Source organism: Emericellopsis atlantica (genome assembly GCF_019669845.1).
Source record: "Emericellopsis atlantica unplaced genomic scaffold F5Z01scaffold_23, whole genome shotgun sequence".
Taxonomy (NCBI): domain Eukaryota; kingdom Fungi; phylum Ascomycota; class Sordariomycetes; order Hypocreales; family Bionectriaceae; genus Emericellopsis; species Emericellopsis atlantica.
This window is the reverse complement of record NW_025764725.1, coordinates 76,275-103,964: the sequence shown is the minus strand read 5'-3', so window position 1 is coordinate 103,964 and position 27,690 is coordinate 76,275. Positions and strand designations below refer to the sequence as shown.

General features: G+C 56.0%; 11 protein-coding genes across 11 annotated transcripts; 6 read left to right on the top strand and 5 right to left on the bottom strand.

Moving 5' to 3' along the window:
• Positions 1 to 265: 265 nt before the first annotated feature.
• On the top strand, positions 266 to 4,389 carry F5Z01DRAFT_245810 (uncharacterized protein). Its single transcript, XM_046258447.1, has 2 exons — positions 266 to 2,704; positions 2,753 to 4,389. Exons 1-2 carry the CDS (start codon positions 359 to 361, stop codon positions 4,253 to 4,255), a joined length of 3,849 nt encoding a protein of 1,282 aa, XP_046115952.1. The 5' UTR covers positions 266 to 358; the 3' UTR covers positions 4,256 to 4,389.
• Positions 4,390 to 5,028: 639 nt separating this feature from the next.
• On the top strand, positions 5,029 to 6,300 carry F5Z01DRAFT_626386 (amidohydrolase-domain-containing protein; the record flags this gene model as incomplete). Its single annotated transcript, XM_046261478.1, has 2 exons — positions 5,029 to 5,697; positions 5,728 to 6,300. 2 exons carry the CDS (start codon positions 5,029 to 5,031, stop codon positions 6,298 to 6,300), a joined length of 1,242 nt encoding a protein of 413 aa, XP_046115951.1.
• Positions 6,301 to 7,357: 1,057 nt separating this feature from the next.
• Positions 7,358 to 8,648, bottom strand: F5Z01DRAFT_638663 (uncharacterized protein; the record flags this gene model as incomplete). Its single annotated transcript, XM_046262390.1, has 3 exons — positions 7,358 to 7,734; positions 7,960 to 8,251; positions 8,370 to 8,648. The coding sequence occupies 3 exons, from the start codon at positions 8,646 to 8,648 to the stop codon at positions 7,358 to 7,360; spliced, it is 948 nt and encodes a 315-aa protein (XP_046115950.1).
• A 1,306-nt stretch (positions 8,649 to 9,954) lies between these two features.
• On the top strand, positions 9,955 to 13,424 carry F5Z01DRAFT_638662 (putative histidine kinase HHK5p; the record flags this gene model as incomplete). The annotated part of the gene is made up of 2 exons (XM_046262389.1): positions 9,955 to 12,611; positions 12,665 to 13,424. The coding sequence occupies 2 exons, from the start codon at positions 9,955 to 9,957 to the stop codon at positions 13,422 to 13,424; spliced, it is 3,417 nt and encodes a 1,138-aa protein (XP_046115949.1).
• A 754-nt stretch (positions 13,425 to 14,178) lies between these two features.
• F5Z01DRAFT_676271 (mitogen-activated protein kinase MAF1) lies at positions 14,179 to 15,242 on the bottom strand (the record flags this gene model as incomplete). The annotated part of the gene is made up of 2 exons (XM_046265239.1): positions 14,179 to 15,180; positions 15,237 to 15,242. The coding sequence occupies 2 exons, from the start codon at positions 15,240 to 15,242 to the stop codon at positions 14,179 to 14,181; spliced, it is 1,008 nt and encodes a 335-aa protein (XP_046115948.1).
• A 1,598-nt stretch (positions 15,243 to 16,840) lies between these two features.
• F5Z01DRAFT_682827 (AP complex, mu/sigma subunit) lies at positions 16,841 to 17,555 on the bottom strand (the record flags this gene model as incomplete). The annotated part of the gene is made up of 5 exons (XM_046265794.1): positions 16,841 to 16,870; positions 16,956 to 17,230; positions 17,279 to 17,396; positions 17,455 to 17,488; positions 17,545 to 17,555. 5 exons carry the CDS (start codon positions 17,553 to 17,555, stop codon positions 16,841 to 16,843), a joined length of 468 nt encoding a protein of 155 aa, XP_046115947.1.
• Positions 17,556 to 18,121: 566 nt separating this feature from the next.
• Positions 18,122 to 19,431, top strand: F5Z01DRAFT_245565 (uncharacterized protein). The gene is made up of 2 exons (XM_046258446.1): positions 18,122 to 18,353; positions 18,493 to 19,431. The coding sequence occupies exons 1-2, from the start codon at positions 18,328 to 18,330 to the stop codon at positions 19,385 to 19,387; spliced, it is 921 nt and encodes a 306-aa protein (XP_046115946.1). The 5' UTR covers positions 18,122 to 18,327; the 3' UTR covers positions 19,388 to 19,431.
• F5Z01DRAFT_245391 (putative MNORI-2 protein) lies at positions 19,431 to 20,605 on the bottom strand. The gene has a single exon (XM_046258445.1). It carries the CDS (start codon positions 20,240 to 20,242, stop codon positions 19,475 to 19,477), a length of 768 nt encoding a protein of 255 aa, XP_046115945.1. The 5' UTR covers positions 20,243 to 20,605; the 3' UTR covers positions 19,431 to 19,474.
• A 705-nt stretch (positions 20,606 to 21,310) lies between these two features.
• Positions 21,311 to 22,078, top strand: F5Z01DRAFT_676267 (uncharacterized protein; the record flags this gene model as incomplete). Its single annotated transcript, XM_046265238.1, has 1 exon — positions 21,311 to 22,078. One exon carries the CDS (start codon positions 21,311 to 21,313, stop codon positions 22,076 to 22,078), a length of 768 nt encoding a protein of 255 aa, XP_046115944.1.
• Positions 22,079 to 22,369: 291 nt separating this feature from the next.
• On the bottom strand, positions 22,370 to 23,009 carry F5Z01DRAFT_638656 (AhpD-like protein; the record flags this gene model as incomplete). The annotated part of the gene is made up of 2 exons (XM_046262388.1): positions 22,370 to 22,416; positions 22,472 to 23,009. 2 exons carry the CDS (start codon positions 23,007 to 23,009, stop codon positions 22,370 to 22,372), a joined length of 585 nt encoding a protein of 194 aa, XP_046115943.1.
• An 838-nt stretch (positions 23,010 to 23,847) lies between these two features.
• F5Z01DRAFT_245107 (FACT complex subunit-domain-containing protein) lies at positions 23,848 to 27,434 on the top strand. Its single transcript, XM_046258441.1, has 4 exons — positions 23,848 to 24,149; positions 24,206 to 24,412; positions 24,463 to 26,068; positions 26,113 to 27,434. Exons 1-4 carry the CDS (start codon positions 23,973 to 23,975, stop codon positions 27,213 to 27,215), a joined length of 3,093 nt encoding a protein of 1,030 aa, XP_046115942.1. The 5' UTR covers positions 23,848 to 23,972; the 3' UTR covers positions 27,216 to 27,434.
• Positions 27,435 to 27,690: the final 256 nt, after the last annotated feature.

Here is a 27,690-nt window from a genome sequence, read left to right as displayed (position 1 = left end):
CCACTGGCTGTCACAGCGATTGGTTTGTGTTGCGGATCGCTCGTCTGTGGAACTCAGCTCATAGAGAGGCTTGTGCTTCTGCGTCTTGCGCCCGGATGCCAACGTAACTCCTGCTTCAGCCGCCTGCTTTGGGACGGGCGCATGTGCTTTGGCTTCCCCATGTTGAATCATACAGGCGCTGGACAGTACTCATTCTAACGCTGTCAAGATCGCGATAGCCACGTTCGCTCCCGGAACAACCTTGCTACAGCAGGGCTCGACACACGTTCATTGACCCGATCGGACGACTAAAGATTCGATCAATCATAGTCACAATCGCCAAGTCTCCCAGAGGTTTCCTCTGACCATCTTCTTCACCATGGGAGCACCATCTCCCGAGATGGCTCGATCGCCTACCTCGTTCGCTTCCCCAAGGCTACCACGATCAAGGACGCAAAGTATATCCAGCGACCGACCGTCGACCATTGGACAGGGCTTAGTCTCCCCGCCTCAGTCTGTTTCGCCCGAAGCTGCCTTCATTGCTGCCTCTGCTGCATCACAGATCGTTACGAACGATTACGATAGCCACGCAGACTCGTGGTATGATGACAATGGCATGCTTCCCTCAGGCGAGACTGCTTTAGTCTCCCAGGGCGCCCTGCAGCTCGTCAACAACTTCCTCGACCAGCTCCTCTTCAACTTCCTACAAGTGTCCAAGGCTACGACACTTGCCGCCCTTCGACCCGCTGTCACCGAAGTGCTCAAGCCTAAACTGGCCAAAGACGCAATCAATAATGCCGACGAGGAACTGCGTGAATACCTGGGAGGGGGCGACGAGGATGACTTTGTTCAGCCGCAAGGGGCCGATGCGGCTGCTCGTGACTGGGACCTGGAGCTTGTTTGGAAGCGCACACGTCTGAGGTGCATGGTCTACTCTTCGCTTGGAGACATGGAGGAGGAAGACGAGGATCTCTACATGGAACAAGAGAACCTGGAAATTGGCGCTGATGAGCAGATCTCAGACGTCATCTCACCAGCTGTTGCGATTTTACTCACCTCTGTCCTCGAGTACATGGGCGAACTCACTCTCACAGTTGCGGGGCAAGCGTCATATCACAGGCTGCGCACGGCATTTCAGAAGGATATCAAGGACGGTTCGCGCCATGCGTCAGATATCGGCGAGCGTATCGTGGTGGAGGACGGAGACATGGAGCGGGTCGCCCTCGACCGAACTCTAGGCCGACTTTGGAGGGGGTGGAAAAAGCGCATCAGGAGCCCTACGCCCATGGATCTGGGCTCTCGGCCTTATTCGAGGGCCTCCTTAGGACACATGAGGAGTAGCAGCACTGCCACCGATGTCCTCGTGTCGCGGACGGTCACAAGTGACGGTGAGACCGAAGTAAAACGCAACTCGGGACTCGTGGAACGGGGTGCGGAAGGCGTGGCCAAGAACGACACTGAGGCTTCGGAAGAGCCCAAGCCCTTGATGGCAACAGATCCTGCCGAAATTCCGCTGCCATGGACGGAGAACGACGTGGACGAGATCGAGGTGCCTGGTCTGGCATACAACAGTGACGAGGATGACGAGGACGTGGAAGCGGAAGACCTCCCAAAAAGGCCTTTTAGCTTCATTTTGCCCGCCTCCCTGCTCCAACAGTCTGCGACCCCCAAGAAGCATGGGCGCTCTTCGTCGCTCCCCCGTGCCAAGCGTGCTAGGTTCCATGCTGCCCTGGACGAGGCAAACGAGAAGGATACAGAGGCAAACGAGGAAGCTGTGGGGCAACCGCATCGCGAAGCAGACGTCGTCGATGGAACTGGAGCCCCTGGGGCATCAGAAACCGCCGAGGACGGCCAAGAGGCCATTGGCGTTGCACAGACCACTGATGAAAGAACCGAGAAATCAAAGTCTTCACAGGCGGAAGATATGGGCACCTACGAGAGGGCGGAGATCATGACATCCTCACGGGTGTCGGTGGCTAGCAGCAGCTCTTCAAACTATGAAGGTCGCTCAAGGAAGTCGACTAGTGTGTCCTCGGCACGCATCGTTGACGTGCCTGCGCCAAAGGCGTCCGGATCACGTTCTCCGTCCATCGACGCCGCGGAGAGACCTCCACGCTGGTCGAGCCACCAGCCACGCCGTAGCCATTCACCCAGTCCTGTGGATAGTGGTCGGGCAACTCAGGCAGCGGATACCAATGCTGGCGCTGCCAATGTGACATACCCGATGAGACCGTCCACGGATCGTACGAAGAATGCAAGCACAACTTCTTCTCCGGGGTCAGGCGAGGTTTTCCAGGTCCATACGACCAAGTCTCATGCTCCCGAGCCTGCGGCGTCTGGCACAAGTGCACGACCCTACGCCAAGCCATCGTCGAGTCGAGCCATGCACAGCAACACAAATACCATTGAGTCGATCCCCGAGGTCCCCTCCAAGTCTCCCAACCGACACGGCCGACAAGAGAGTCAAGCACTGAGTGAGAAGACGATATCGAGGGACTCGGAGGATATGGCCTTCATGCCCATCCAGTCCAATGCCTCTCAGCGTCAGACTCACACCTCCGGGTCATCGAGCTCGTCGCCCACTGGCCGCATCAAGCCGGTGCGAACCTCCGAGGAACACGTTCCCACGCACGCCGAGAGCGTGGCGCGCAACTTTGAGGAGCTCATCCAGAGCAATCAGACAATCACATACACCCTCACGCCTGAGAACATGCGTGCCATGGACGTAAGTAAACCGCCGCTCACCGTTCATTGCAAAAGCTCACCGTGCCAGTCTCCGCGCTCCCCACACAGCTCTACTTCACCCAAGTTCCCCGACAGCAAACCTACAACAGATCGTGTTCGATCATCCTCCACCACCACCGATTACAAGGCTGCGCCAGCCTCCCGCGTGGCTGGCGGCGGTAACCATTCCCCCATTGACTCCACAGGCAACAGGCCAACACCCATTGCCGTCCCCGGCGGTGGCGCCAACGCCATGGGCAAGCCGAGTACAGTCAAGTCTCCCCTGAAGGGCACAACGAGCCCTGTCATCACTAGCCCGGCCGCCTCCCAGTCGCCTCGAACGTCACCCCGAGTGCATTCTGGCCTGGCCAGAGAAGCACGTGTGCCTGCGGATTCTACCGCCGACTTTGCTGAGTTCATAAAGTCGACAGGGCCCCCTGGGGAGTCGCGTGCACCGGCGGGTCTTCGTGCCAGTGGTGCCACTGCGGCGCCCCCAACGATGAGCAAGACGGAAAGCATCACCCGTCGTGTGTCTACCACGAACCGCAACCGCTATCAGCCACGCGACGCCGCGGTTGAGGAGAAGGACGACAGCGGTGATCTTGTCGACTTTCTTCGTCAAGGACCGCCCAGCACCAGGACCAACACCAGAGGCCCGAAACATGGAGGAGCACCGCTGCAGACCGCCACCATCCCCGAGGCGCGCAACAGCCAGGCATCCACAACCGTCACCGAGCCGTCGATCCAGTCGTCGGCCAACTCCAACACGGTGTTGTTGAAGAACAAGCCATCGCCTGCGCAGTACAACAAGATGTTCGACGATGAGGAGGACATGATTCCCAAGCGCAAACAGAGACGCGTCCGGGATCCCTACGCCATCGACTTTAGCGACGAAGAGGAGGACGACGATGACCTGCTAGGCACGCCTCAGCCTTCTGCGAGGAAACCGCCCGTGAAAAAGGAAGAGAGTCTGGCCGAGTTCCTGCGCAACTACGAGCCACCACCGGAGCCCGTCCGCGCTCCTGTCGTTCCGGACAAGGTGCCCAAGAAGAAGGCGAGCGCGCCCAGCCTCATGGGTCGACTCACGCGCGGCCAATTTGGCAGGGATCGAAGCGACAGCGGCAGCGCAAAGGACAATGGCCGCGCTGCGTCCAAGCCGACACCAGCCCCTGAGGTCCGGTCGACGAACTATCGCGCAGAATCCGCCTCCAGCAACGGGCCCCGAAATGGCCATGTGCCCATCCAAGTCAACATACCCACGAGCCAGAGTCACAACAACGCGTACGGGTCATCAGAGCCGCGAGTGGAGCGACCCCGTGTTGCCTCGGCCGCTGGATCGGGGTCTGGCAGGGTGCCCATGAAGAAGTTTGTGCCTCGCGAACCAGTTGGTGGCGGCAGCCGCAGTGAGACCGCCGACCTGGCGGCCTTCCTCCGTGACTCGGGGCCACCTCCTGGCATGAAGGAGCCAACGCCTGCGCAGTCTCCTCCCGCGGCTGCGGAAGGGTCAGGGTTTTCCAAGTTCCTGAATCGCCGCAAGAAGACTCTAGCCTGAGCTTGCAGGCTTCACACTCTCATCTCTCTCCCCCTTTCTCCTTTTATATCACCACTTTACTTACGGCTGAAGACTATGCAACGACGTTTTTGTTTTTCTTCTTTCTTTCCCATGAGGCCATGTTTTGTATCTTGACCCTTTGAAGCCATCATGGCTCCCCACGGCAACGCAAATAATAACCCAATTCTTCCCACATACTTTGCCATGTTGCAGTTCGGCAACGGGACACGCAAGGTTTTTCTTTTGAGGGAAGCTGGGTACCCAGTTTATGCTGCTGTCTCATTTCGATACCATTGCAAGATTAGAGGTTCTCCGAGTCGAGCGTTTATGGGTGTCGTCTACTGGACTTGATGGACGCCGAGCATTTGGGGGGTGTGATGGACGATTGGATAGTTCCATGTACACTACCGAGTGTCTCTTGGGTATTATCTTTCGTCTATGATAGTTGTTTTCTGTAGGCGGAATGACAATGATTTACAGCACTTGCACACTGCGTATATGCCTTCCTGGAACGTTACCATGTACCGTACCAGCAGCATGCATTCAGGGCGGGCCGCCTCCTTTATCTCCGCCTCCCTTCTGATTCGATCTTCAGACCGCTGTGCTCCAAGTGGTGTTGGCGCTGCAGTGCAGCGTGCATATCGCGTTGCATGAGTGCATAGCGAGTCTACGGACTGGAGGCACGCACTGCCCCGTCACAGGCATAAAACTGGCACCCCTCCCACTGTCCATGTCAACAGAGATCGTGTACGGCAGCTTCAGGGAACAACACAATGCCGAACCGTGCAGAGCAGGAGGCTCTCCGTGCAGCCATACACTCGACTCCCATCATCGACAACCATGCCCATCCGCTGCTGAAGAGGGAGCACCTCTCCAAGCACGCTCTGCTCACCATGACAAGCGAGGCCCACGGCGACGCTCTTCCCTCTACCAAGTCATCGCTGGCGCATGTCCGCGCGGTCAAGCAGCTCTCCGGGATCCTGGGCTGTGAGAGGACCTGGGACGCCGTGGAGAAGCAGCTCGAGAGCAAGCGAGGCGCTGACTGGGCCAACTGGACGCGTACATGTCTGCAGGGCATCGAATGCGTGCTCGTCGACGATGGGCTCGACGGCATGGACAGCGCCGAGTCGTATCGGCACTTTGATGCGCTTACGCCCGGCAAGAGCAAGAGGATTGTGCGGATCGAGCCCTTGGTCGAGGAGCTCATCAGACATCACTGCAGTAGAATAGACAAGGCGGATGACGCATTCGCTGCCGTTGTCGTGGAACTTAGGGCGACTATCCTCGAAGCACTGTGTGACACGGAGGTGGTCGGCTTCAAGTCTGTCATCTGCTACAGGACGGGGCTGGATATCCCAGCTCCAGAGGACAGGCCAGAGATGGTTGGTAACGTGGTGTCCACAAGCCCAGCATTCAAAACCTTTGCCAGAATCCACGCATCCGTTGTGGCCGCTGGCGTCCAGGCATTCAAGCGGCTCGAGCATCCGGAACTGAATGAGTATTATGTCCATCTGCTAGCCGTGTGTATCAGAGACAGCGAGACGGAAACGAAGAAGCCTATCCAGTTCCACACGGGCCTGGGCGACAACGACATACAGCTTACCAAGGCGTCGCCCGCGCAACTCCAAAACTTCATCAAGACATACCCCTCCGTGCCCATGGTGCTGCTCCACGCGGGCTACCCCTATACCAGGGAGCTCGGGTACCTGGCCGCCATGTACGGCAACGTCTACGCGGACATTGGCGAGGTTTTCCCCATGGTCAGCCGAGCGGGCCAGGAGCACGTCGTCCGCCAGATCCTGGAGCTGTGCCCTTGGGAGAAGATCATGTGGAGCACGGACGGGCACTGGTTTCCTGAGACGTACTTTCTGGCCGTCGTTCAGATGCGAGAGGTCTTTGCGGCTGTTATTGGCGATATGCTGAGCCAGGGCGACGTTGATCAGGAGGAGGGTGTACGTTTGGTCGAAGGGGTGTTGTTCAGCAACGCGAATCGACTGTATAATCTTGGCTTGACGATGAACAAGTCCACAAGCGCGTGTAGCTAAGAATACCAGAAACTTTGCTTAACAAATCTCTAGAGGTTCTGGTTTTGTTAACTGTTGACTCCCATGCTGTTGCGACCATGTTTGCGTTCGATTGTGCGGTCTGAGACGAAAAGATGATTCGTTCCGGCGCCACCGACCGTAGCCAACAACACCCCATTGAGCATGACTGGCTACATGTAGTGGGCGTATTGTCTAGAACGGAACATACAAAAAAGGACTGGAGAGCCCCGGCTGGAACGTGGATGGCAGCCGCGGACCCAAAGTCTACGACCCTCTCTCTGTGAAGCTTTCGCGCCAGTTCCCCATACCGATGCGTGGGGGCCAATCATCTGGCGCTGGGTATCGGAAAGGGAAAGGAAATAAGGTTCGGCGTGCCTGGCAACTCTAGACCAGGTACTTTAGTTCCTTCTGGCGGTTGATCGAGACTGACACGATTCGTGGCGCAGCCCGTATAACCCAGCCACATATACATAAATCTCTTCTCAACTATCTCAGTTCACCCGACCGATCCAATAGGCCAGGCTACTGCTGGCTACGGTGTTGAGTTACTTGTTCATGTCTCAGCACCGGTCAGGCACCCAAGATTCATTTAGTTCGAACTTATTATGGCTTCAGTGGTATTCGGGTCACGTACACAAGGTGGAAAATACAGAATGAAATTACCAAATGGCCCAGCACAATAACAGTCGTGACCTAACTAGGGGATGAAATCACGGCCAAACGTTCGAGGGAAGGGGATTACTTCTCGGCCACACCGCAGATCTCTCCAGATCCCCCAGACGATATCAGATCTGCCGTCATAGTTTATGAATCGTCTGATTCGCAGATACTACAGGGGAAAGGCTCCAGGACGCGAGGCTTGTGAGTGATCCAGACGGGGCATTTGAAATGCTCGGTGAGAAGAGGTTCCGCGTGCTGGTGGATGTTTTGACCAAACTCAATGTGGCAACCCACATCTTTGAGTATCTCCAAGCTCTCGCGGTAGGTAACCCGCGGCAGTGGAAAACTGAACTCCGGCACTGGCGTTCCGAGAAGCAGAGCAACTTGCCGGGTTTTCTCAGCGAGCGCGTCGAAGACATCGACAAGGAAGATTTCGACCAGGTCCATGATGTATGTCACTCATTCGCCCGGAACAGAGCTCGGCCTTGATGTGCCAATATTCGACGAGGTGTCGATTGGTTCGGCTCTCGTTGCGAAAACTCGGGCCCAAGTTGTAGACTCGCTCGTGGGCGTGAGCAGCCGATTCGAGGTAAAATCCGGCGCATTGTGAGAGGTATAATGGTCGAGATGACCGAAGATTGGCAATGTGAATTGCAGGCTTTGCTTCGTAAAGCAACGAGGGCGTAATCAATGGCGTGCTGACGTCGATGAAGCCGTTGGTTCTGAACCATGTGTGAACGGCGGTAAAAGCTTCCGAGCGGTAAACGTTCAGCCCTATTTCCCTGTCGACAGCGTTCCCGAAACTGTCAAGCTTGACTCAGCCTTGAGATTTCGTAGCTTGGTCCAGTCAGGCACCTTCGCCGACGATAACACAGCTTGCATGGACCCAGTGCTGTCTCCGACCGAAAGAAAGAGCAGTCTGCCGTGAGACCTGGGTCGGCTGAAGAGCCAGCAGAGTATCCGAACAGCCTTGCCAGGACTTTGATCAAATGAACCTACAGACGTGCTGGTAGATTTGTCGCGCCGCTTCGGAGGGTGTGAGGCCCGTTACATCCAACTCTGCCTCTTCCGGGCTGCCGAAATGGTAGATATCTTCTTCTGCCCTGATCTTGCGGAGAATGGACAGGTCGGTCAGTTTGGTGTTTAAAGCGCCCCCTCGGCCTTTGCCTTGCGCCCTCTTGAAGTTTTCCTCGGCTCCGCAGGTGAGAACGATGGAAATGAAGCGGCTTCCTCGAGATGCCGCTGCCGTCTGATACTCCTGGGCTGTCGAGGATCCAATCTCACCGGAAGACTGCTAGTCGGTGAAGATCCACGTGGTCTCATATGGCGCATTGATGGCGCACTGGAACTGAACCCGCCTCTGGTACGTATTAGCAAGGGCCAGCCAGGACTGCCTGAAGAGCACTCACTGATGCACGGCGTAATGATTGGTGTTGAGGGTGGCCTCGCGGGAAAAATTCAGCCGTAATGTCGATGTCGAGTGGTTGCTCACGAGCTGTGCCTGGGGGAAAGGAGCCCTGCGTCTGGTAATTAGCATCATTTGCATGAACATGTGTGGTTGATGTACGTAGGAAGGGAAACGCGGACCGGAGCTCCTTAGCAATAGTAAGCTTCCCCACACCAGGGTAGCCGTTAATGTAGATGAATGGTGCTGGCTGGCTGGCAGCATTCTCCGTTGAAGAAACCATCGTTGTCGTGCGCTGGCAGTGGTAGAGATCGATGCTAGTGCAGGTGCAAAATTTGTGGAGGATCTGCCGGACGGATTACATTGTATTATACCTAGGTTGACTTCGTACGAGGCCATGAGCCTTGGCACCTCAACTGCCCATGATGCGGATGATGGTGTTTTGTGGCGGCATAGACCAGTGAGCCAAAAGCGAGTATGCACAAATGCTCTTGTAGTCTCCCCTGACGAAGGTGTGGCTAAGCTTTGACTGAGCCGGCCGAGCTAGAGCGATAAGATAGCTACTATCCTAATCAAGGCAATCCACTAGCTACCTATAGTAGTAAAACCTAGAACCCGATCATCGGCCAAGACTTGATTGCAGGCTGACAGCCCACTCACTGGGCCAGGGCCAGGCCAGTCATGTCCAGTATGGGCCGTGGCACAGTGGCATTGCACCCCCTCATGCTTCGCTTCAGGGCTGAGTCAGGGATCGCACGGCGCCCCAAGGGCCCCAATCTTCTGCGATGGTGGCCTGTGGCTTCAGCAGCCGCCCGTTGATTGGCGCCTTCGGGGGCTTGCTGGGTTCATTACCTGCGTGCAGCGTGAAAGACCAGGATCAGGGGCCTGTCCTGTCCTGCCTGTGACCTCCAGTCTTGTCCCCAGAATCCAGTGAGATCCTCACAATCCAGTCGTCGTGACCATCAGACAGACACTGCTTCACGCTGTGCACCTCTGATGGCCAAGCTCGCATCAACCATTGCAGAGTCGGTTGCTGCTGCTTTGAGTCAGGTCCACGAGCGGGACAAACTCTCAGCGCGTGCGGACCTGTGCAGACTTTGAGGCGGCTGCTATCCAGTGCGCTGCGCACGGATCAGCCGGGCGGTCCATCCCCTTCTTTTATTATGCATCACGCATGGCGGCAGAGTCGAGACCGTCCATCCTCGTCGTCGCTGGGTCTCAATCTCGCCTCCGCGCTCCTCTCCGCTCCACACCATCCACCAAGATTAGCTACAGGTACCTTACCTGACTTTATAAGCTACCACGGCCTAAAAGTTAGTTGGTGGATCGAGGCTGTCAGCCGCCTGGCTTCCACTCTTACCCATTCGTGTTCCAACAACACCTCCAGTCCAGTCGCTCTCGAACGAAACCTGCCGTCACAACGCAACAAAAGCCTGACACTCAGTCGTTCGACCCATTCAACAACCGCCCACCACCGGCAGTGCGCAACGATCACAGCGAGGGAGAGGGAACAGTACCAGGCGCACACACAACATGCGGCCCTGCGCATCGCGTCCCCGGCCCACAGATCACCTCTGCTGCCAACGACAATGAGGATCGCCATCCGCGAGCAGCTCGCACTCCTCGTCCTCCTCGCCGTTCTCGCTGCGCTTGCCGTCGTCTCGATACCAACATGGATCTACGTCAACGGCCATATCGCGACCAACCTGAAGGATGGCCTCAGCCTGACAGCGTCCCTCAAGGCGGCCCGCATCACGTCCCAGATCGAGCTCATCCAGACAGCGTGCTATACGATTGCTTCTAGGCTGTTGTTGCAGGACGCTCTGCAGCGCTATTACCAGAAGAATGAATTTGATTTTGACCAGGCCAAGGTGGACATTACAAGCGCACTCGCGGTCGGATCTTCGACTGGCCTTCTCCAAGCGAGGATATACTCGCGGAATGGGACTGATCCCCAGATCCTCGTCAATGCGACAGCGTCGAACACAGGAAGCATCCAATTACCCTATTCAGATTCCAATGGAGACCCCGTGTTTCTCGGCGACACGGAAAACGGCTACCCCCCTTCGCTCTATCCCAACATCACATACGTGGATCTAGGGTATCGCAACCCGCATCGGCCCGCCGAGCGAGCCGTGGCCGCGGAAGCTTTCCCTGGCGTGAGGATCTACCAAGATGACGGGCTACTCTTGGGCCCTCTCATGCTCAACGAGTCCTTCGCCCTCATGTCATTGTCCGTGCCAATCCGAGACAACAGCGACGACTTCATTCTCGGGTACATGACAGTCATTGCCGAGGGCGACTCGCTCATTCACGCCCGCGACTCGCCAGAAGGACTGGGCAAAACGGGCCTCGCCCTCATCCTCGGTCCAACGACGCCATGGAACCGCTTTCCGCTGAAGCTGCCTCCCGCGAGCAACAGCAGCTACCAGCCTGACCAGCAGGAATTTGGCGATCTCATGATGCACTTCGTCCTACCTCCGAATCAGAACAAATATGGCCGAAGTCGGCACAAGGAGCACGTCTTCGACGCAGGCACGGCCGACGATGATTTTCCTGTCAAGTCGTATCCGGCGGCCGTCAAGGCTTGGACGGAGCAGAATGCCAATGTGAACAATGCCAGCGCACTTCTCAAGACGCACAACGAGCAGAATGTGGGCGTCTCAGTAGGCTATGCCCGCACGCAGACACCGCTTGTCAATTGGACCATTATCGTCGAGATGTCTCGAGATGAAGCATACCAGCCCATCAACACGCTTCGCAACATTCTCCTCGGTACTGTATTCGGGACCGCCGGGTTCCTGGCTCTCCTTGTCTTCCCATGTGCCCATTTCAGTGTCATGCCCATTCGAAAGCTCAAGGCTGCCACCGAGCGCTCCATCAACCCTCCCGGATACGACGACACGTTCTCGGACATCTCCGACTACGAGGCCGAGTCACCCAACGATGGCTCGGGGAACCTGTCCCACAGGTCCAAAAAGGGGTTCATGACAACCATATCGCGCTTGATGCGAGGACATTCGACGAGAGTAGCTGGCGACAGGGATGCGGCACGACGCATGTTCAAGATCCCCGGCAAGGTCGACGAAGGAAAGCACGTGGTGACCGATGAACTGACCGAGCTCACGAGGACCTTCAACGACATGAGCGACGAGCTGGTGAAGCAGTACCTCTCTCTGGACGAGAAGGTGGCGGAGCGTACCCGACAGCTTACCGAGAGCAAAAAGGCCGCCGAGGCCGCCAACGAGAGTAAGACGCTCTTTATTGCCAACATCTCGCACGAGCTCAAGACGCCACTGAACGCTATCCTGGGACTGTGCGCTGTCTCCATGGAGGAGGAGGACATGCTTAAGATTCGACATTCGCTCAAGGTGGTCTATGAGTCGGGAGATCTGCTACTACATCTTCTCGAGGATCTGCTGAGTTTTTCCAAGAACCAGATCGGTCACCAAATCGTCATGGAGCCGAAAGAGTTCCAACTGGCCGACATTCGGTCCCAGATTGTGACCATCTTCGACAAGCAAGTTCGAGAAGGCAATATCGACTTTGCCGTCAATTTCAGGGGTTCGGCGGATATGCCCGATCCCGATGATTCAGAGATGGACGTTGCCGTCGGGATCAACCCCTTCAAAACACAAAAGCTCGAGTCGTTGTGGCTCTGGGGTGACCAGCACCGCATCCTACAGGTCCTCATCAACCTGGTGAGCAACAGCCTCAAGTTTACGCCGGCGGATGGCAAGGTGGAGGTTAGGATCAGATGCCTAGGCGAGGAGCTGCAAAAAGATACACACAGTCGCGGCTCGTCACGCTCAAACTCAAGGAGCGGCGCGCGCAAGAGAGCCTCGGCAAGCGCCCAGTCCGTCAGCTCCGGCGCTCCTGGCTCGACGAGCTCGGCAGCCGGGCATACAGCGCTCGCTATCAATCCCATGGAACCAAGGACGGCGCCCTCCATGCAGGTCGCGGACAGTATACAGTCATTGCCCTTTCAGAACGCCAAAGCGTACATATTCGAGTTTGAAGTCCAGGACTCCGGGCCGGGTATTCCTCAGAGTCTGCAGGATAGGGTCTTTGAGCCGTTTGTGCAAGGGGATCCGGGTCTGAGCAAAAAGTACGGCGGCACCGGTCTCGGGCTGAGCATCTGTCATCAGCTGGCTGTTTTGATGGGGGGCAACATCACGTTGAAAAGCACCGAAGGCGTTGGCAGCACGTTCACCATGCACATTCCGCTGAAGCATGCAAGAACTAGGTCAGTTTCCATCCTGTCTGTGGACGACAGCCAGCGCGATCTTGAACTAACAGCATGTCCAGAACCGCCAGCTCCGCCTCCAGCGCCCACAAATCAAACGTGGAACACGTGGAAACAGAGCCACCTTGCGCTCCTGGTGTTGCAAACGGCACTCTGGCTTCGTCGCCCGACGCGGCAGATGGGAAGCCGAGCACCCTACACTCACAGCCGCGCCTTGTGGGCCTCAGTCAGCCGTACTTCTCCTCGTCTGTGGAGAGCCACGGCGCAAACAAGATTGTCAACCCCATTGCGGCTGCTAAAACCGGCAAGGTGATCCCCAGCCTGATCCGCAGCCCGTCTGGCCGGAAACTACGCGTGTTAGTCGCGGATGACAACAAGACCAACATTGAGGTCGTGAGCCGGATGCTCAAGCTCGAGGACGTATCGGACGTGACGATTGCCAAGGACGGCCAGGAGGCATTTGACCTGGTCAAGGGCACCATGGAGAAGAACCAGCCGTTCGATGTCATCTTTATGGACGTGCAGATGCCCAACGTCGATGGCCTCCAGTCGACGCGTCTCATCCGCGGCATGGGCTACAAGTCCCCCATTGTCGCCCTGACGGCCTTCTCCGAGGAGTCCAACATGAAGGACTGCATCGCCTCGGGCATGGACGAGTTCCTGTCCAAGCCTATCCGGCGGCCCGCACTGAAGCAGGTCCTCAAACGGTTCGCCACCATCCCCGAGGAGCCGGAGCACCCGAGTCCGCAAGACGAGATTGATGAAAAGACGGCCCTCCGAGGCAGTGAGCAACCGCCACCGACGACGGTCTGATGAGCTGCCCGTCACGTCACGCCAGTCGCGAATGAAGAATGCCTTGCAATGTTTTTGATCTTTTCTTGCCACTTAGCGGGCGTTTGATGTCCTTTTTGGTCGGTTACAAAAAGCAATATGGGTTTGGGTACGATATGGAATGTACATGAGATACCAAGTGTCAGGAGCAAGTACCTGTCACGGGAAACTTTTTTTTTTGGTTGGGAGCATCTTGATTTCATAGGGCGTTGTTGGGCGATGGATGGACTACTAGACACTGGCAGCACATATAGAGATGTGTCTACGTCGGCTTACGGAAAGCATGGCATTTAATGGAAATACACGGCAACCATGCCATTTTCTCTTGGGCTTCATTCTCGCAGTCGTCACATGATCGGAACATGAAAATGAACGAGCATGAATGTTGAGTCGTCGTAGCGTTGTACCTAGCTCACCCAAAGAAACTCACATCCATCCGGCCGTCCCATTCCCATCCAGGATCCAAGGTCCAGCCCCCAGCCCAGTCCCCGACCAACCGACCGACCGGTGCCCTAATAGTAGCAGACGAAAGGAAAAACGCAAATGTAACTCCAGCGACGCGATTCCTGATCGCTCTCACCGACCAAAGGAACCAAGAATCCAGCGCCGCGCTTGATGTAACAGACTCGAAAGGAAAAGAAAAAGCAGAGCAGAACAGAGTAGAACAAAAACAAAACGAAACAAAAAAAGTCAGCCGCAACACCGTAGCACCTGCGCCGCCACATTAGAACCTCCTCTAGATCTCCATCCGCCCGGCGATATCCTCGCTCAAGAGCCTCTTATCGCGAAGGTCGTCCTCATAACTGTCGTCGTCCTCGTACTCATCTTCCATAATCTCATCATCCGAATACATGACAAGGTCGCCATCTTCACCCCTGTTCCAGAACAGGCCGTCGTCCTGGTCGCCATCCTCGTCCTCCACGGGAGGCGGCACCAGCTTGCCGCCCCGGTCGCCGAGCCAGTAGTCTGCGCGCTTCGATCCGGACGTGTCCTGTGTGCTGCTGAGGGTAGACAATTGCGCCAGCTTCTGCGGTCGGAGGTGTGGACTCGTGGAGGAGATGACGGGGACGACCCGCACGTAGAGATAGGCGACCCTCTTGAGGGCGCGGTTGAAGAAGAAGTAGTGCGCCGCCCATATGGCGGACTCGTCCTCCTCAAAGGGGTCCACGTCGGGATGGTAGCCGATAATGGTGCATTCGTTCAGGCGCATCTCCTTGTCAATCAGGCTCCAGCATTGCGGACCCCAGACGGGATCGGGGCTGGCTCCGAGGGAGGAGCCAAAGGATTTCGCCTCGAAGCCGGGTCGGACATTCTGCAGGATGGAATCCAGATTCACCATGACGCGTCGGAGGTTGCGCTCGCGCTTAAAGTCGCCGGGTCGAAGGACGTGCGAAAAGTCGTAGTGCGGGTGGCTCGCGTTCAGTGTCGCAATCAGGTAGGCAAAGGTTCGTCGGCTGGAGAGCTCACTCAAGGGCCCAAACGCACTCGAGTGGGAGAACATTTGCATGCTCGGTGATGTAGCAAGCATGTGCTCGCGCTCTGGTGGGCTCAGGCTCGCGCCCAGCTTCAAGAGCGCGGCATGTTGCGACGAGAGGTTCTGGTCGATGTTTCGGTATAGTTTCTTGTCCGAGCCAGTGGATTTGGTAGTGTAAAGATCGCAACCGCCGGTAACGTTGCAATCGGGTGTGTTGAAGTTGAGGGCGCCAGTGACGGCTTCGAAACCATTCACAGGGAGGTACTGAGAGGGGCCGTCAGCGTCGCAAGATGGGTTGATTTGCTCCGGATTGGTCTGACCTTCATTGTGATAATTTCGGGGATACTTCACGAGAACTTGTGGTTGTGCGATGGCCACAGGATGATCTGGCCTTGTATCGCGGGGGATTGCGTCAGCCTGCTTGGACGGGCGGAACGCGAAGACTGTCGGTGTGTATTTGCGTATGGCGCGACAATCTCACGGAGTGTCTGAAGCACAGGCGTGAGGGAGAATTGGCGAGCGTTACTGCGCTTGTATTCGAGCTCGGGGTACGCGCCTCGTCGCGATGCGCGAGTGACGTTGTTGCTGTTGCGAATGGTGAATGCTGCAGTATCAGTCGTGTCGCATCGGGCTGCACTAGGCAGAGGCGACGGCGGTGCTGATTGATGACCTTGGCAATCGGGTTGTATATGCTGTCACTAGACACGTGGTCTAGCAAGCTCGAGAGCCGGTGGGCATCGCAATGATCGGTCGAGTTGTTGTTGTTGTGTCGTTGAGGATGGTTGGTGAAAGGGAATGGGTGGTCGAAACCTAGTTAGCCGGGCGTGATAAGGTAAGACAAGGCCACAGGGTGCAGGCAAGGCAAGTAACAGCCACAAAGGAGGGGGTTCTGGGTTCCGTCGTGGTAGCGGTGCGGTGCAGCGCCCACGATGGCTGCATCCGGACAGCACACGTCGCGTCCAACCTGCGCCGTCAATCAAGCGCCAGGCATGCTCAGCTGATCGCTGCTGCGATTGCCTGTGGCCGTTGTTCGTCCGCGCTGGTCAGTTCGGTGGTCTGTCTGTTGGGCCACTTCCAGTCCCCACTAGCACCCACCCACGCTATGGATGCCGCCCGATAGGATCAACCAAATAGCAGCGCTGATGGGCACAGAGTGCGCCACGGATTGGTCTGTCGTAAGGGGGGCTGCTTCAACGCTGTTGGCATGTACGTAAGCTCTCCCCTTAATCACCCCTCGGATGTCCATGACGAATCGGGCTTCAAGCTCATTGCACGCCTCCCACACCATTGTTGTCGATGGCCATTGTAGCTCCAAACGCTCGCCTCTTGCGCTTTGTGTAATCGACTGCCAATCCACCATGTGCCTGCTTCGTGATCCGTGATAGAGCGATGTAGTCAACCGAGTATTGCCGGTCGGATTGGTGGCTGTGGCCTGCGGTGTCATCGTCATGCGTCAGTACTCCATCCCCCACACTGGCATTGTCCGTTCACATCAAAAACGTCTAATGACGTCCAGGAAGCGTGTTCCGTGATTGAATAAAACAAATAGAGTATCTTGATATGCAAGACAGTGGTTGTCCACCGTCAAGACCTATGAACCAGGCTTCGCAAAAGCCAACCCAACTCCGAACGCCCTTGCCTGCCATCGCATCGCATGCCGTACCGCTTCATCGTCTTGAAAGACAAAGATGGGATGATCATGATGCGAGCTCAGACAAGACCCGCATCTTTGAGGCTCTTCATTACGTCGTCTGAGTCCTGCCGACCATGTCAATCCCCGTCTGTGGCAGCAGCAGCGAGCGGCTCAATAACGGAAGTATCAAGAAACACGAGGGTATGTGAGCATGTGTAGTCGCAGTGTTGGTCTCGCACGCCAGCAGACCGGTAGGATGGGTTCGTATGCATACATTCGGTATACAAGACTCTACATGAGCCTGGTAACCTCGTCCTCGACCTTTTGCATGAGGCGTCAGTCCCAGCGAAGCAACAGCAGGCCACAACTCGAGAAAATGATCAGGGAAAGAGGTCAGAAAACTTACCTCCATGTCTTCCAGGGAGTCCTGCTGGCCAATGCACCGGAGTACGTTCTTCTTGCTGCTTTCTTGTAACTCGCCCGCGAGTAGCAGCTCATCGAGAATATAGTAGGCTTTCGTGAAAGAGAAGATAATGTCGAGCTCGCAAACGTTGCCGTAGTATTTGTCCATCTGCTCCACGTATCGGTGGATGATCTCGAGGGTGATGAGCTCGTTGTCCTCCGACGCGCTGCCGGCGATAAAGAAGAGGGAGGCGTATCGACGATAGACGATCTTTGTGTCTAATTTGGTCAGACATGGTAAGAAGTGATTCGGTGACTGTGCCGTACCCTTGTACTCGATAAAGTTGCACATGCGCGTTCGACGGGCCAGGACCAGTTGAGAAACGTCCTTCACAATCTTGGCCTTATCCTTGGGGGACAGGGTAGTGAACCACTTGGCGAGGCGCTGTGATGATGGTTGTCAGCCTTCTTGTCCTAGGTACAACACACGGAGGAGGTCTTACCACTTTGCCCTGTCGGGATAGGAGAATCAGATATCTGCGCGGCAAGCCATCAGTTACCGTCACGAGCGCGACGAGCAATAAGGAGCATACTGGATCGCCATCTTGACGAGACAGGCGTCAGCTCAGTGAAGAGAACGTCGTCGTCGTTGCAAAATGGTGCGAGTGGATGTGGTCTTGTGGGTTCTTGGGAAGATTGTTGACACGGAGCAATTTTAGAGCTGCTGCTGGAGTTTGGGTTGGTGACGACCCAAGACTGCGGGGCGCTTGGAGTCTGGTTGCTGCAGGGTAGGTGCATCACTCGTGCATCAACCCAGACGACACGGAATCATGAAATGCTACTTGATACGACCCATCTGAGGCCTTTGATGCGCTGGATTATGCTGCATTGCATAATTTACCTTGTACTTCTCCAGAGCCTTGAGTCAGTGCTGCGCTCCTTGACTCGCACACGGCGTTCGCTCATCGCGAGCCTCTCCGAACATGGTCTTTCCAACGGGGTCATATACATTTGCTGAACACCTCATTCGTCTCGAGCCTGAGCGCAAAAATAGCGACCCAAGAAATATGATACTGATTAGTACATCTAGTCCTTGAAGTTGTTAACCCGGAGTAACAAGTCCGCAAGCTGACCTAGTCAGGAACGTTCAATTAGTCAGCTCCGCCGACATCAGCAGGCCCGTCGGAGTACAAGGCGCCTTCTGGCCCAGATGCCGAAGGGCTGCCGATGATTCAATGGTGAAAGTAAAAAATATCTAAAATCCCACCCTCCCCGGAGTCTGGTCTCGTCTTGCCTACAGCATCAAGAACAGCATTCATAACAACAAGAGCCCTCGAGTTTGACCACCTGCGGATACTCCGCACAACACAATCAACATGACGCAGCTCGTGTTGTCGACTGGGTGAGCCTACGCCTTGCATGACCCTCAGACACCCCGCGCAATTCCTACCATACGATGCCGACAGCCTCCCCCGCGAAAGGCGCTCTCTGCGATGAGACATGGCCCAACCCAAAGATGATGGCGGCTAACCCAACGGCAGCAATGTCATGTCAACCGGCCCCTCGATCATTCGTAAACCTGGCGCAGCGACGCGGTCCAATCTCGAGCTCGTCAACTCCCTCCGCGACGCCTTCATAGCTGCCCAGCAGGACTACGCCCTCCAAGCGAACGGCGCCGCGAACCATATCTCTGCTCTGGATATCTGGACCGAGCGCACAAAGAATGGCGAGCTGTACATTCCCAAGATAAACTGGTCCGGCGCCGGTCTACGGGACGATGCGAGTCAGTACGAAATCACAGTCAAGCTGTTCCTTCTGCCGGATACCCCCGTCCAGGAGAGGGAGGCGTACGTCACGCGAGCTCTGGACCTGGTGCGCCGGGAACTGAAGATTGAGAAAATCCACCTCCTCGTGGTGTCCTTCCCAGGCATGTCCTTCGAGGGCGACTGCGAGTGGGAGGCAGACAAGCTCAACGCGCAACAAGGCAGCCTAGACGAAGAAATAGCGACGTGGGCCATCTTTGAGAAGCTGCATACATCAGGCCTAGTGGAGAGACTCGGCGTATCTGAATTCGGAAGCGAGAAGCTGGACGCATTCATTAGACGAACGGCCGTGCCGCCTGCGGTGGACCAGATCAACCTCAAGAATTGCTGCAAGGTGCCGCCACCCCTCAAGCAACTGGCCGAGAAGCACGGCGTGGAGCTCAACGTACATACGGACTGTACGGATATTCTGCCCAATGGCACACTCCGAGAGCTATTGGGACCTTCGCCCGCAGGGGCAGGTGTTCTGGCCGATACAAAGGCCGGGGCGGATGGTCTGAAAGGGGAAGTGAGACCACAGTGGGTAGCGCGATACATGGCCTTTGTGAAGGATAGAGGTGTCATTGAGAACAAGGGGTATTTTGCCGGGGCGGAATTGGACGAGACTTTATGATACCACGGTCGAAGAGAAAGCACCTTAAAAGCACTGGCACGGGAGAAGCAGGGAAGCATTATTAAAACCTGAAATGGCTCCTCAGAATTATCCTATCATACTTCGTTTCCGTCCTCTCATACGGACGTCCTCCAATTTTTTCAATACGGCCGGCGCCTGTTTGAAAGTGCCGTTGTATGCCTCTAGCACTTGATCAAAGATGCACTCGGCTCGGGGATGCGTGCTTCCAAATGCGCGCTCGAGCACATACAGATCCACCGCCCGGTCCTCTATAAGGAGACTACCACTCGCTAGACCGAGGTCAATGATCACAATCTCGCCCTCGAGGCACCCCTTTTGGCCCTCGGGCTCACCGTCCACTTCATTCAGTGGCTTCGGGCTCAGCATCATGTTGCTCGTTGTCAGATCCCCATGCACAACCCCCACGGCATGCATGTCCCCAATCGCCTTGCCAATCCGCCGCATCAGGTCTTTGAGCCCCTCGTCCTCTTCTATCCCACTCTGTCGGTCTCCGAGGGCCTCGTTGATCCGTACGCGCACCGGTGCGCCAGGCACCCACTCCAGCATGAGCCAGCCGCCCACCTCATCCGAAGCATACACCCCGGGGACCCTAATGCCCTCCCTCCGACACCTTGAGAGAATGCGAGCTTCTGAAAGGATGCGATGTTTTGTGAGGCGAGCGTCGAGGGTAGGATGGCGCCAGGGCTTGGGGGGCCGGTACTTGAGAGCACATGGCAGATTCGGTGTGAGGTAGGTTGTTTTGTATAGGCGTCCTTCGGCGCCCTGGGTTATGAGAACAGGCTCAGAGGAGCAGGGTGTCTGCAGAATCGGTGGAAGCGGAAAGTCGCCGGACATTTTGCAAGGTGTTGCGCGTCGACTGCCTTGCGAAAATGCGTGTGATGGGCTCACTCGTCCCTGGCACCCGATGAACCTTCAGCCGGGTATTGGTTGCTTGTCCGTTCTTCGTTGTTGATGCGTGACTGTGGAGGGTGCAGCTGGGCAGCAATGCGAGCGGATACGTGCGCTGGGCTCCAATGGCGTCCAAAATGTGAGTGAGATTCACAGCGTGAAGTGAAGCTGCTGATGGTGATTGATGGAGGGGTTGATAAGCTGATAGAGGGGCAGATATCGATAAGGCAAGCCAGACTGGACTGGGCTCTACGGATAGAATGAGTGATAATCGGGCGCGGCCCGCCCCATCGCAATGATGGCGGGGAGCATGCCCTGGAAACTGGAAAGCCCTCTACGGGTATGGAAAAAGGCGCAGAATGAGTTACATTGCGCCGCTCGGGGAACCGTCATTCATCGAATGATCGGAGTGCGCGCTTCCGTCTGCAGAGGGCGCTGGTGGTGCAGCCCGCATAATTATGTCATTTCATTCCTGGCGAACTGGTGTCGATCCCTCCAGGAGACGACGGGAACCGCTTGTGACCGTTCCATTTCGACCTATGTCAAGATGCGCCAGCGCGCTGTCTCAGACTCTCCACCACGGCACGCTGCAATAATGAGGCTCGCGATCACGTTTCCACAGGTCCTTTGGTGCTGCGACAGCCACTGACGGTATCATGAGCGCTCGACGACATGGACCTGGACCTGGAGTTTACCAGTCAGGACGATACTACTGTATTTGGAGGGTACGGGTGCTCTAAATTACTGATTCAGGCACTAATTAGCTGCAGCTGCAGGGGGGTTCCCGGGCGGCTGTTCACATGCCCTCACACACAAACCAGGTCCAGCCCCCTTAATCCAGTAGACGGAACGGGAACCCTCCCACCAACAAGCCCCTCGAATCCTCAACAAACCCAACGTCACGCTCGCGGCCGTCTTTTCGATCCATGGATTCTTGCGACTCAGAGCCCTCAGAATGAATCGGTAGCGACGCTCAAAGCCCTTGAACCAAGTGAACCCCCACACACATGCGCCATGACGGTGGCGCCCGATTCTACACATGGCTTCCTACAATGGACCATCATCCTCGTCTTCACGGCGCTCCTCCTGGCCACCCTGATCCTCATCCAGACAATATCTACCTATGCGACCGCCTATGTTGCAGCGCCAAAGGATATCGTCACATTCATCGACACGGTCGAGTTCTCCATACAGGAGAACGAGTCGTATGACCGCGACGTCACCAAGGTCCAGCGTTTGGAGGACAAGGTCCGTCTGGGACAGCTACTGCGTGAGATCCAGAAGCTCAGTGATGACTTGCGCGAGGATCTCAACAGCTTGGTGATTGGAGAAGGCACAACGACCCTGCGGATGAGCGCCCGGTTTCTCTGGGCGTCACGACGGACACAGCTCGAGGACCGCGTGCGCAGACTCGATCTCCTGCGCATGCGCTTCCTGGTCGTCTACATGGGCATCATCACCTCCACCGCAGAGAGGAATCCGCCTCCGCCGCCGCCACTGCCCCCACCTCTCGAGAAAGCCGCGCCGTACAGGCTCACTACGCCGCCGCATAAACCGATGCTCAAGAAGGCGGCAACCTCACATCCGCAAATGAAGCGGGGTCCGCCTTTGAGGAGGCTGGCGACGCAAGCCATCGGGCATAGTGAGACCACTGGGCGCACTCAGAAGAGAGGGTGGGCAGGCGTCATGGAGGAATTGCAGTTAAGTCCCAAGATGATGCAGAGGCATGCGTCTATCGAGCAAGCCATGGCGATGGAGAAGGCGGAGGCGGTAGCGGGTTGAAAATGCATGCAGAAGGCGTGTGACATGGATGGATGCATAGAGTTGATTGGCATGGCTGGTGCGAGTTTCGCCCACAAACGGATGATGGGTAACGACTGACGACACGATTTGACACTTTTTAGCATGGCGCGGGCACACTGGGGAGTACACGGTTGGATCACTTCACGTTTTTTCTTATTTCCTTTCCCCCCCTTCACGATACAGGATACCCCCCTTTTCTTGCGGCCAGGCGTTGAACTGGGTTTCCAAATGCTGCACAGTACGGCGGGTACATGAGAAGATCAAGGCTTATTAGTGAGCAGAAGCCTCTTCTGGGCCAGTGCCATTGCGCTCGCCCACTTTGGAAGTATTAGAGAGCGCATTTAGACGATGAATAAAGGATGGAGAACATACCGTCGAGAGCGACCAGGAAGCGACTGACCATGTTGTAGCAGGCAACCGTTGCCGTGATCTCCGTAATCTCTTGGTCGGTGAAAAGTCCCTTGAGACGCTCAAAAGTTGCCTCTTTAACGTGCACATCCCTCGTCATCTCATCCGCATACACCAGAACAGCCCACTGCTTCTCGCTGAGGTCGCTACCCTCCTTGACATCACCCTCCAAGCGTTCCTCTACTTTCACAGCCTCCATGCCTTGCTGGCTGACACCGGCCGCCACGGCCAGCGGGGCATGGTGCTTCCACTCATACCACGCCCTGTTGCACACGGCGACGCGCGAGATGGCCAATTCCCTCAAGTCAGCGGGGATGGACGTCTTGGTGCGAACCGCACCGAGAAATGTGTTCCAGCCATCGGCGACGGGAGGGGAGTGAAGCAACGCCAAGTCGAGAGACTGCAGAGGGCGAGGCGCACGACGTTCCTGTATGCGCTGGACGATGGCAGCGTGTTCCGGGGAAGTGAGCTCCGGGGGGTTGGCGACGTAAGGGATCCTCATGTTGGGCGGATTCTGACTTGAGAAGTGGGAAATACTATGGTAAGAGAGTGTCTACAGGAGAGTGCAATGTAGATTTTAAAGGCGACGTTATCCCACGAGGCATCGACTTGGGAGAACATTTACCCATTTATACCACGTCGTGGGCGGGCTCTGCCGGACGGGTTGCCGGAGGCGGGGATGATGGCGCTCCACTCTGCCCCGAGAATCGCTCCCGAAACCCGTGGAGCTGGAACCCGAGCGCAATGGCGTTGGTCAGCGCAAGCGGTTGCAAGAGATGTCTAGAAGATCCATGTAGTCCGCGTTGAGAGGGTTTGCCCCTGTGAGAAGTTGTGGCACTGAAGGAGACGCAATGATACATGAAGACTCGATGCCTGGAGCTATCTGGGAGCTCGATGGGCGATGAGGGCCGAGCGCACCTTGCATGCTTCTAGCTGCAAGCGACAGCGCATCATCTGCTCAGGTAGTGCAGACTATCTTTCTTGCATGAGTTGGTACCGAACACTCAGGTAGCGGTTCAGGCAGGCGCAATTGGGTTCCTACTAATATCCTAAGGTCGTCACCAGGCAAGTGCAATACCTTGAGCTGGTGCCGGTTCACTCGAGCTCGCTACCTGATCAGCTTGATCTGCAATATTCGAGCAACAGCTGCAGAGAAGATCTCGCAGCGAGAAGAGGGTGTCTGGACAGTTCAGAATTGAAGCACTTCGAAGTGAGATTCACGTTCAAATTTCAGATTGACGATGATGCCTGTTCTTCAGTGTGGATCCACAACCGGCAGCTCCTGCCAGCAACTCGCGAAAGACGCGCGCTGCGTCAGATCACGTGACAGACTCTGGACAGCGCCTCCCATTAACGCGATCACCTTTTCGCGACGCTGGGCTCCCATCGCACGCACCCTCACTCTCACCCAATCCTCATCAACCTCTCGTCGAGAATAGGTCGCGCCACGCCATCAATCAACATCATGGCCGACATCACCCTCGACAGCAAGCTCTTCCAGGAGCGCATCTCCCATTTCACAACAGCCTGGAAGAATGACTTGCGCTCCAAAGATGGAGTCTTTGGGGGTGCGCAGTCCATCGTCGTGATGATGGGCAAAGTCGAGGAGGCGCAAAGCCTCAACAAGAACAACGCTGTTCACGTTAGTGCCTTTCTGAAAAAGTCAATCGACCGCAAGAGTTCTAACATTCACTACAGTTCTGGCTCCTGGGTTACGAATTCCCCACGACAATGCTTCTATTCACGCTCGACACGCTCTACATCATAACTACAGCAAAGAAGGCAAAACATCTCGAACAGATCAAGGGCGGCCGATTCCCAGTAGAGGTCCTTGTGCGAGGCAAGGATGCTGAGGAAAACGAAAAGTTGTTTGGCCAGCTCGCGGACAAGATCAAGGAAGCAGGAGTAGGCTAGCCACTACACCCGTGCTGTGCAACATGCTGACATATTTCCAGAGCAAGGTCGGTATCATCGGACGCGACAACTCGAAAGGTCCCTTTGTCGACGAGTGGAAAAAGGTCATGGAGGACAAGTGCAAGGATGTGGAGCAGGTCGATGTATCCCCTGCTCTGTCCACCCACGCCTTCTCGATCAAGGATGAGAACGAGCTCCGCGCCATGCGCGCCTCGTCCAAGGCCTGCGTCGCCTTGATGACTCCCTACTTCCTCGACGAAATGTCCGACATACTCGACGCCGAAAAGAAAGTGAAGCATTCCAAGCTCGCTGATCAAATCGACAAGAAGCTCGACGATAACAAGTTCTGGAAGTCCGTAGAGCTACCGGGCAAGGGCAAGCTACCAAGCGATTTCGACCCTGCCAATCTCGACTTCGTTCTGGGGCCTTGCATCCAGAGTGGTGGCAAATATGATCTCAAGTTCGCGACCGAGGCCAATGGCGACAATTTGCACGCTGGCATCATCATCGCCGCCCTCGGCCTGCGGTACAAGTCTTACTGCTCGTCTATCGCGCGAACCTACTTGGTCGACCCGAACAAGTCCCAGGAGAGCAACTACAAACTGTTGTCCATGGTTCACAACTCCATCATTCGGGATATCCGCGATGGCATGACCGCCAAGGATGTCTACACTAAGGCTTTAGGCATCGTCAAGGCCAAAAAGCCCGAGATGGAGAAGCACTTTTTGAAGAACGTTGGCTGGGGCATCGGTCTCGAAAGCAAGGACCCCACGCTTCTGCTGAACGCAAAGAACCAGCGCACGCTCAAGGACGGCATGACTCTGATCATCCAGACCGGCTTCCAAGACATTGAGAACCCACAGCCACAGGACAAGAGCAGCAAGGTCTACTCCATGATCCTCACCGACACTATCCGTGTTACGTCATCCGAGCCTGTCGTGTTCACTGCCGAGGCTCCGACCAGCGCCGACGCCAACTCTTTCTTCTTCAAGGACGAGGAGGAAGCGTTGCCCACGCCCAAGAAGGAGAAGAAGGATTCCAAGGTTGGTGCTGTTGCCACAAAGAACATCACAAACACGCGTCTTCGCTCGGAGCGCACGACTCAGGTCAACGAAGAGAATGACAGTCGGCGACGCCAGCATCAAAAGGAGTTGGCAGCCAAGAAGCAGAAAGAAGGTCTTGCCCGCTTCTCCGAGTCGACGGCCAACCAGAACGGCAGCGAGGTCAAGAAGTTCAAGCGGTTTGAGTCGTACAAGAGGGACAATCAGTTCCCTTTGAAGATCAAGAACCTCGAGATTGTGGTCGATTCCAAGAACGCCACAGTCATCCTGCCTATTCTCGGTCGTCCAGTACCTTTCCACATCAATACCATCAAGAATGCCAGCAAGAGCGACGAGGGCGAGTTTACGTTCCTCCGTATCAACTTTCTGTCGCCCGGCCAGGGCGTCGGCCGCAAGGATGACCAGCCCTTTGAGGATGCCTCGGCGCATTTCGTCCGCAGCTTGACGTTTCGATCCACCGACAACGAGAGATACACCGAGATAGCGACTCAGATCTCGAACATGAAGCGTGACTCGGTCAAAAAGGAGCAGGAGAAGAAGGACATGGAGGACGTTGTCGAGCAGGACAAGCTTGCTGAGATTAGGAGTAAGTCTCTTGTGATAGGCGACAGGACATTGCTAACTTTTCAGATCGTCGCCCTGCCGTCTTGGATAATGTTTTTATTCGGCCGGCGCACGAGGGAAAACGCGTTGCAGGCAAGGTCGAGATCCACCAGAATGGTATCCGATACCAGTCGCCTCTCAACATTCAGCACCGCGTGGACATTTTGTTTTCCAACATCAAGCATCTTTTCTTTCAGCCTTGTGCGCATGAGCTGATCGTCATCATCCACATCCACCTCAAAGACCCCATCATTGTGGGCAACAAGAAGAAGACCAAGGATGTACAGTTCTATCGCGAGGCTACCGACATTCAGTTCGATGAGACCGGCAACCGCAAACGCAAGTACAAGTACGGCGACGAGGACGAGTTCGAGGCCGAGCAGGAAGAGCGCCGCAGAAGGCAAGAGCTCGATCGTCTTTTCCAGGGATTCGCCCAGAAGATTGCCGACGCTGGTCGCAACGACAATGTCGAGGTTGACATGCCCATCCGCGAGCTCGGTTTCCACGGTGTACCGTTCCGCAGTAACGTCTTCATCCAGCCCACAACTGAGTGTCTCATCCAAGTGGTTGAACCGCCGTTCATGGTCATCACTATTGAGGACATTGAGGTTGCTCACCTTGAACGTGTCCAGTTTGGTCTCAAAAACTTTGACATGGTCTTCATCTTCAAGGACTTTACTCGTCCGCCGTACCACGTCAACACCATTCCCGTTGAGCATCTCGATCAGGTCAAGGATTTCCTCGACTCTTCCGACATCGCCTTCACCGAGGGTCCGCTCAACCTCAACTGGCCCACTATCATGAAGACAGTGACAGCCGACACGCACCAGTTCTTTGTTGACGGTGGTTGGTCTTTCCTGGCCGCTGAGTCTGACGACGACGGCTCCGGTGAGGAGGAGGAGTCGGCCTTTGAGATGTCAGAGGACGACCTTGACGATGCGTCCGAAAGCGAGGAGGAGTCCGACTTTGACGGTAGCAACGCCAGTGATGATGATGACGGCGATGCAGACCTGGACAGTGAGGACGAGGGAGAAGACTGGGATGAGCTGGAGAAGAAGGCGAAGCGTCGCGATCGTGAGGACGCCGCTCAGATGCGGGAAGATGACGGGGGCAAGAAGCGCAAGCGCTAAAAAAGAATGCCTAACATAAGCATTGGGACATGCCAGAGCTCTGGTGGTGGAAGGGGGCTTCATGTTAACTTGTATCTAATAGTATGACAACTTAGGAGGCGCTGATGGTTCGTTCTCTCGAGGGATTTTCGTTTGCGAACCGCGCTCGACCGAGGAGTACAGGATAATTAATCATTTCTTACCTACTGCGTCGCATTGGCTTGGTACGTATGACAGGTCTCTAGAGGAGCATGTGAACCGCTCTATTCATACTGTACTATGGTGATAAACTCTCGGAACCAAAAGACATGGCAGGCACAGACTCCCAAACGCCGCTTCCCATCATGCTGTCTGTCCCCTTGTTCTCGTACGCGTCAAGTGTGTGCTGCACAGAGCTACTACACCTTTGCTCACTTGGTAGGAGACCGTCGCACGCCCCATAATCCGCTCTGCCCCGCCAGCGCTGCGCCAGCCGCGGCCTCCGCGGTCGGACCCA

Bases quoted from the DNA above. Each gene is read 5' to 3' on its own strand.
- F5Z01DRAFT_245810 (XM_046258447.1), top strand. From the start codon at position 359: ATGGGAGCACCATCTCCCGAGATGGCTCGATCGCCTACCTCGTTCGCT. The intron at 2,705-2,752 runs GTAAGTAAACCG...TCACCGTGCCAG, and splicing joins AGAACATGCGTGCCATGGAC to TCTCCGCGCTCCCCACACAG.
- F5Z01DRAFT_245565 (XM_046258446.1), top strand. From the start codon at position 18,328: ATGACGCAGCTCGTGTTGTCGACTGG. The intron at 18,354-18,492 runs GTGAGCCTACGC...ACCCAACGGCAG, and splicing joins CAGCTCGTGTTGTCGACTGG to CAATGTCATGTCAACCGGCC.
- F5Z01DRAFT_245391 (XM_046258445.1), bottom strand. From the start codon at position 20,242: ATGTCCGGCGACTTTCCGCTTCCACCGATTCTGCAGACACCCTGCTCC.
- F5Z01DRAFT_245107 (XM_046258441.1), top strand. From the start codon at position 23,973: ATGGCCGACATCACCCTCGACAGCAAGCTCTTCCAGGAGCGCATCTCC. The intron at 24,413-24,462 runs GTAGGCTAGCCA...ACATATTTCCAG, and splicing joins ACAAGATCAAGGAAGCAGGA to AGCAAGGTCGGTATCATCGG. The intron at 26,069-26,112 runs GTAAGTCTCTTG...CTAACTTTTCAG, and splicing joins CAAGCTTGCTGAGATTAGGA to ATCGTCGCCCTGCCGTCTTG.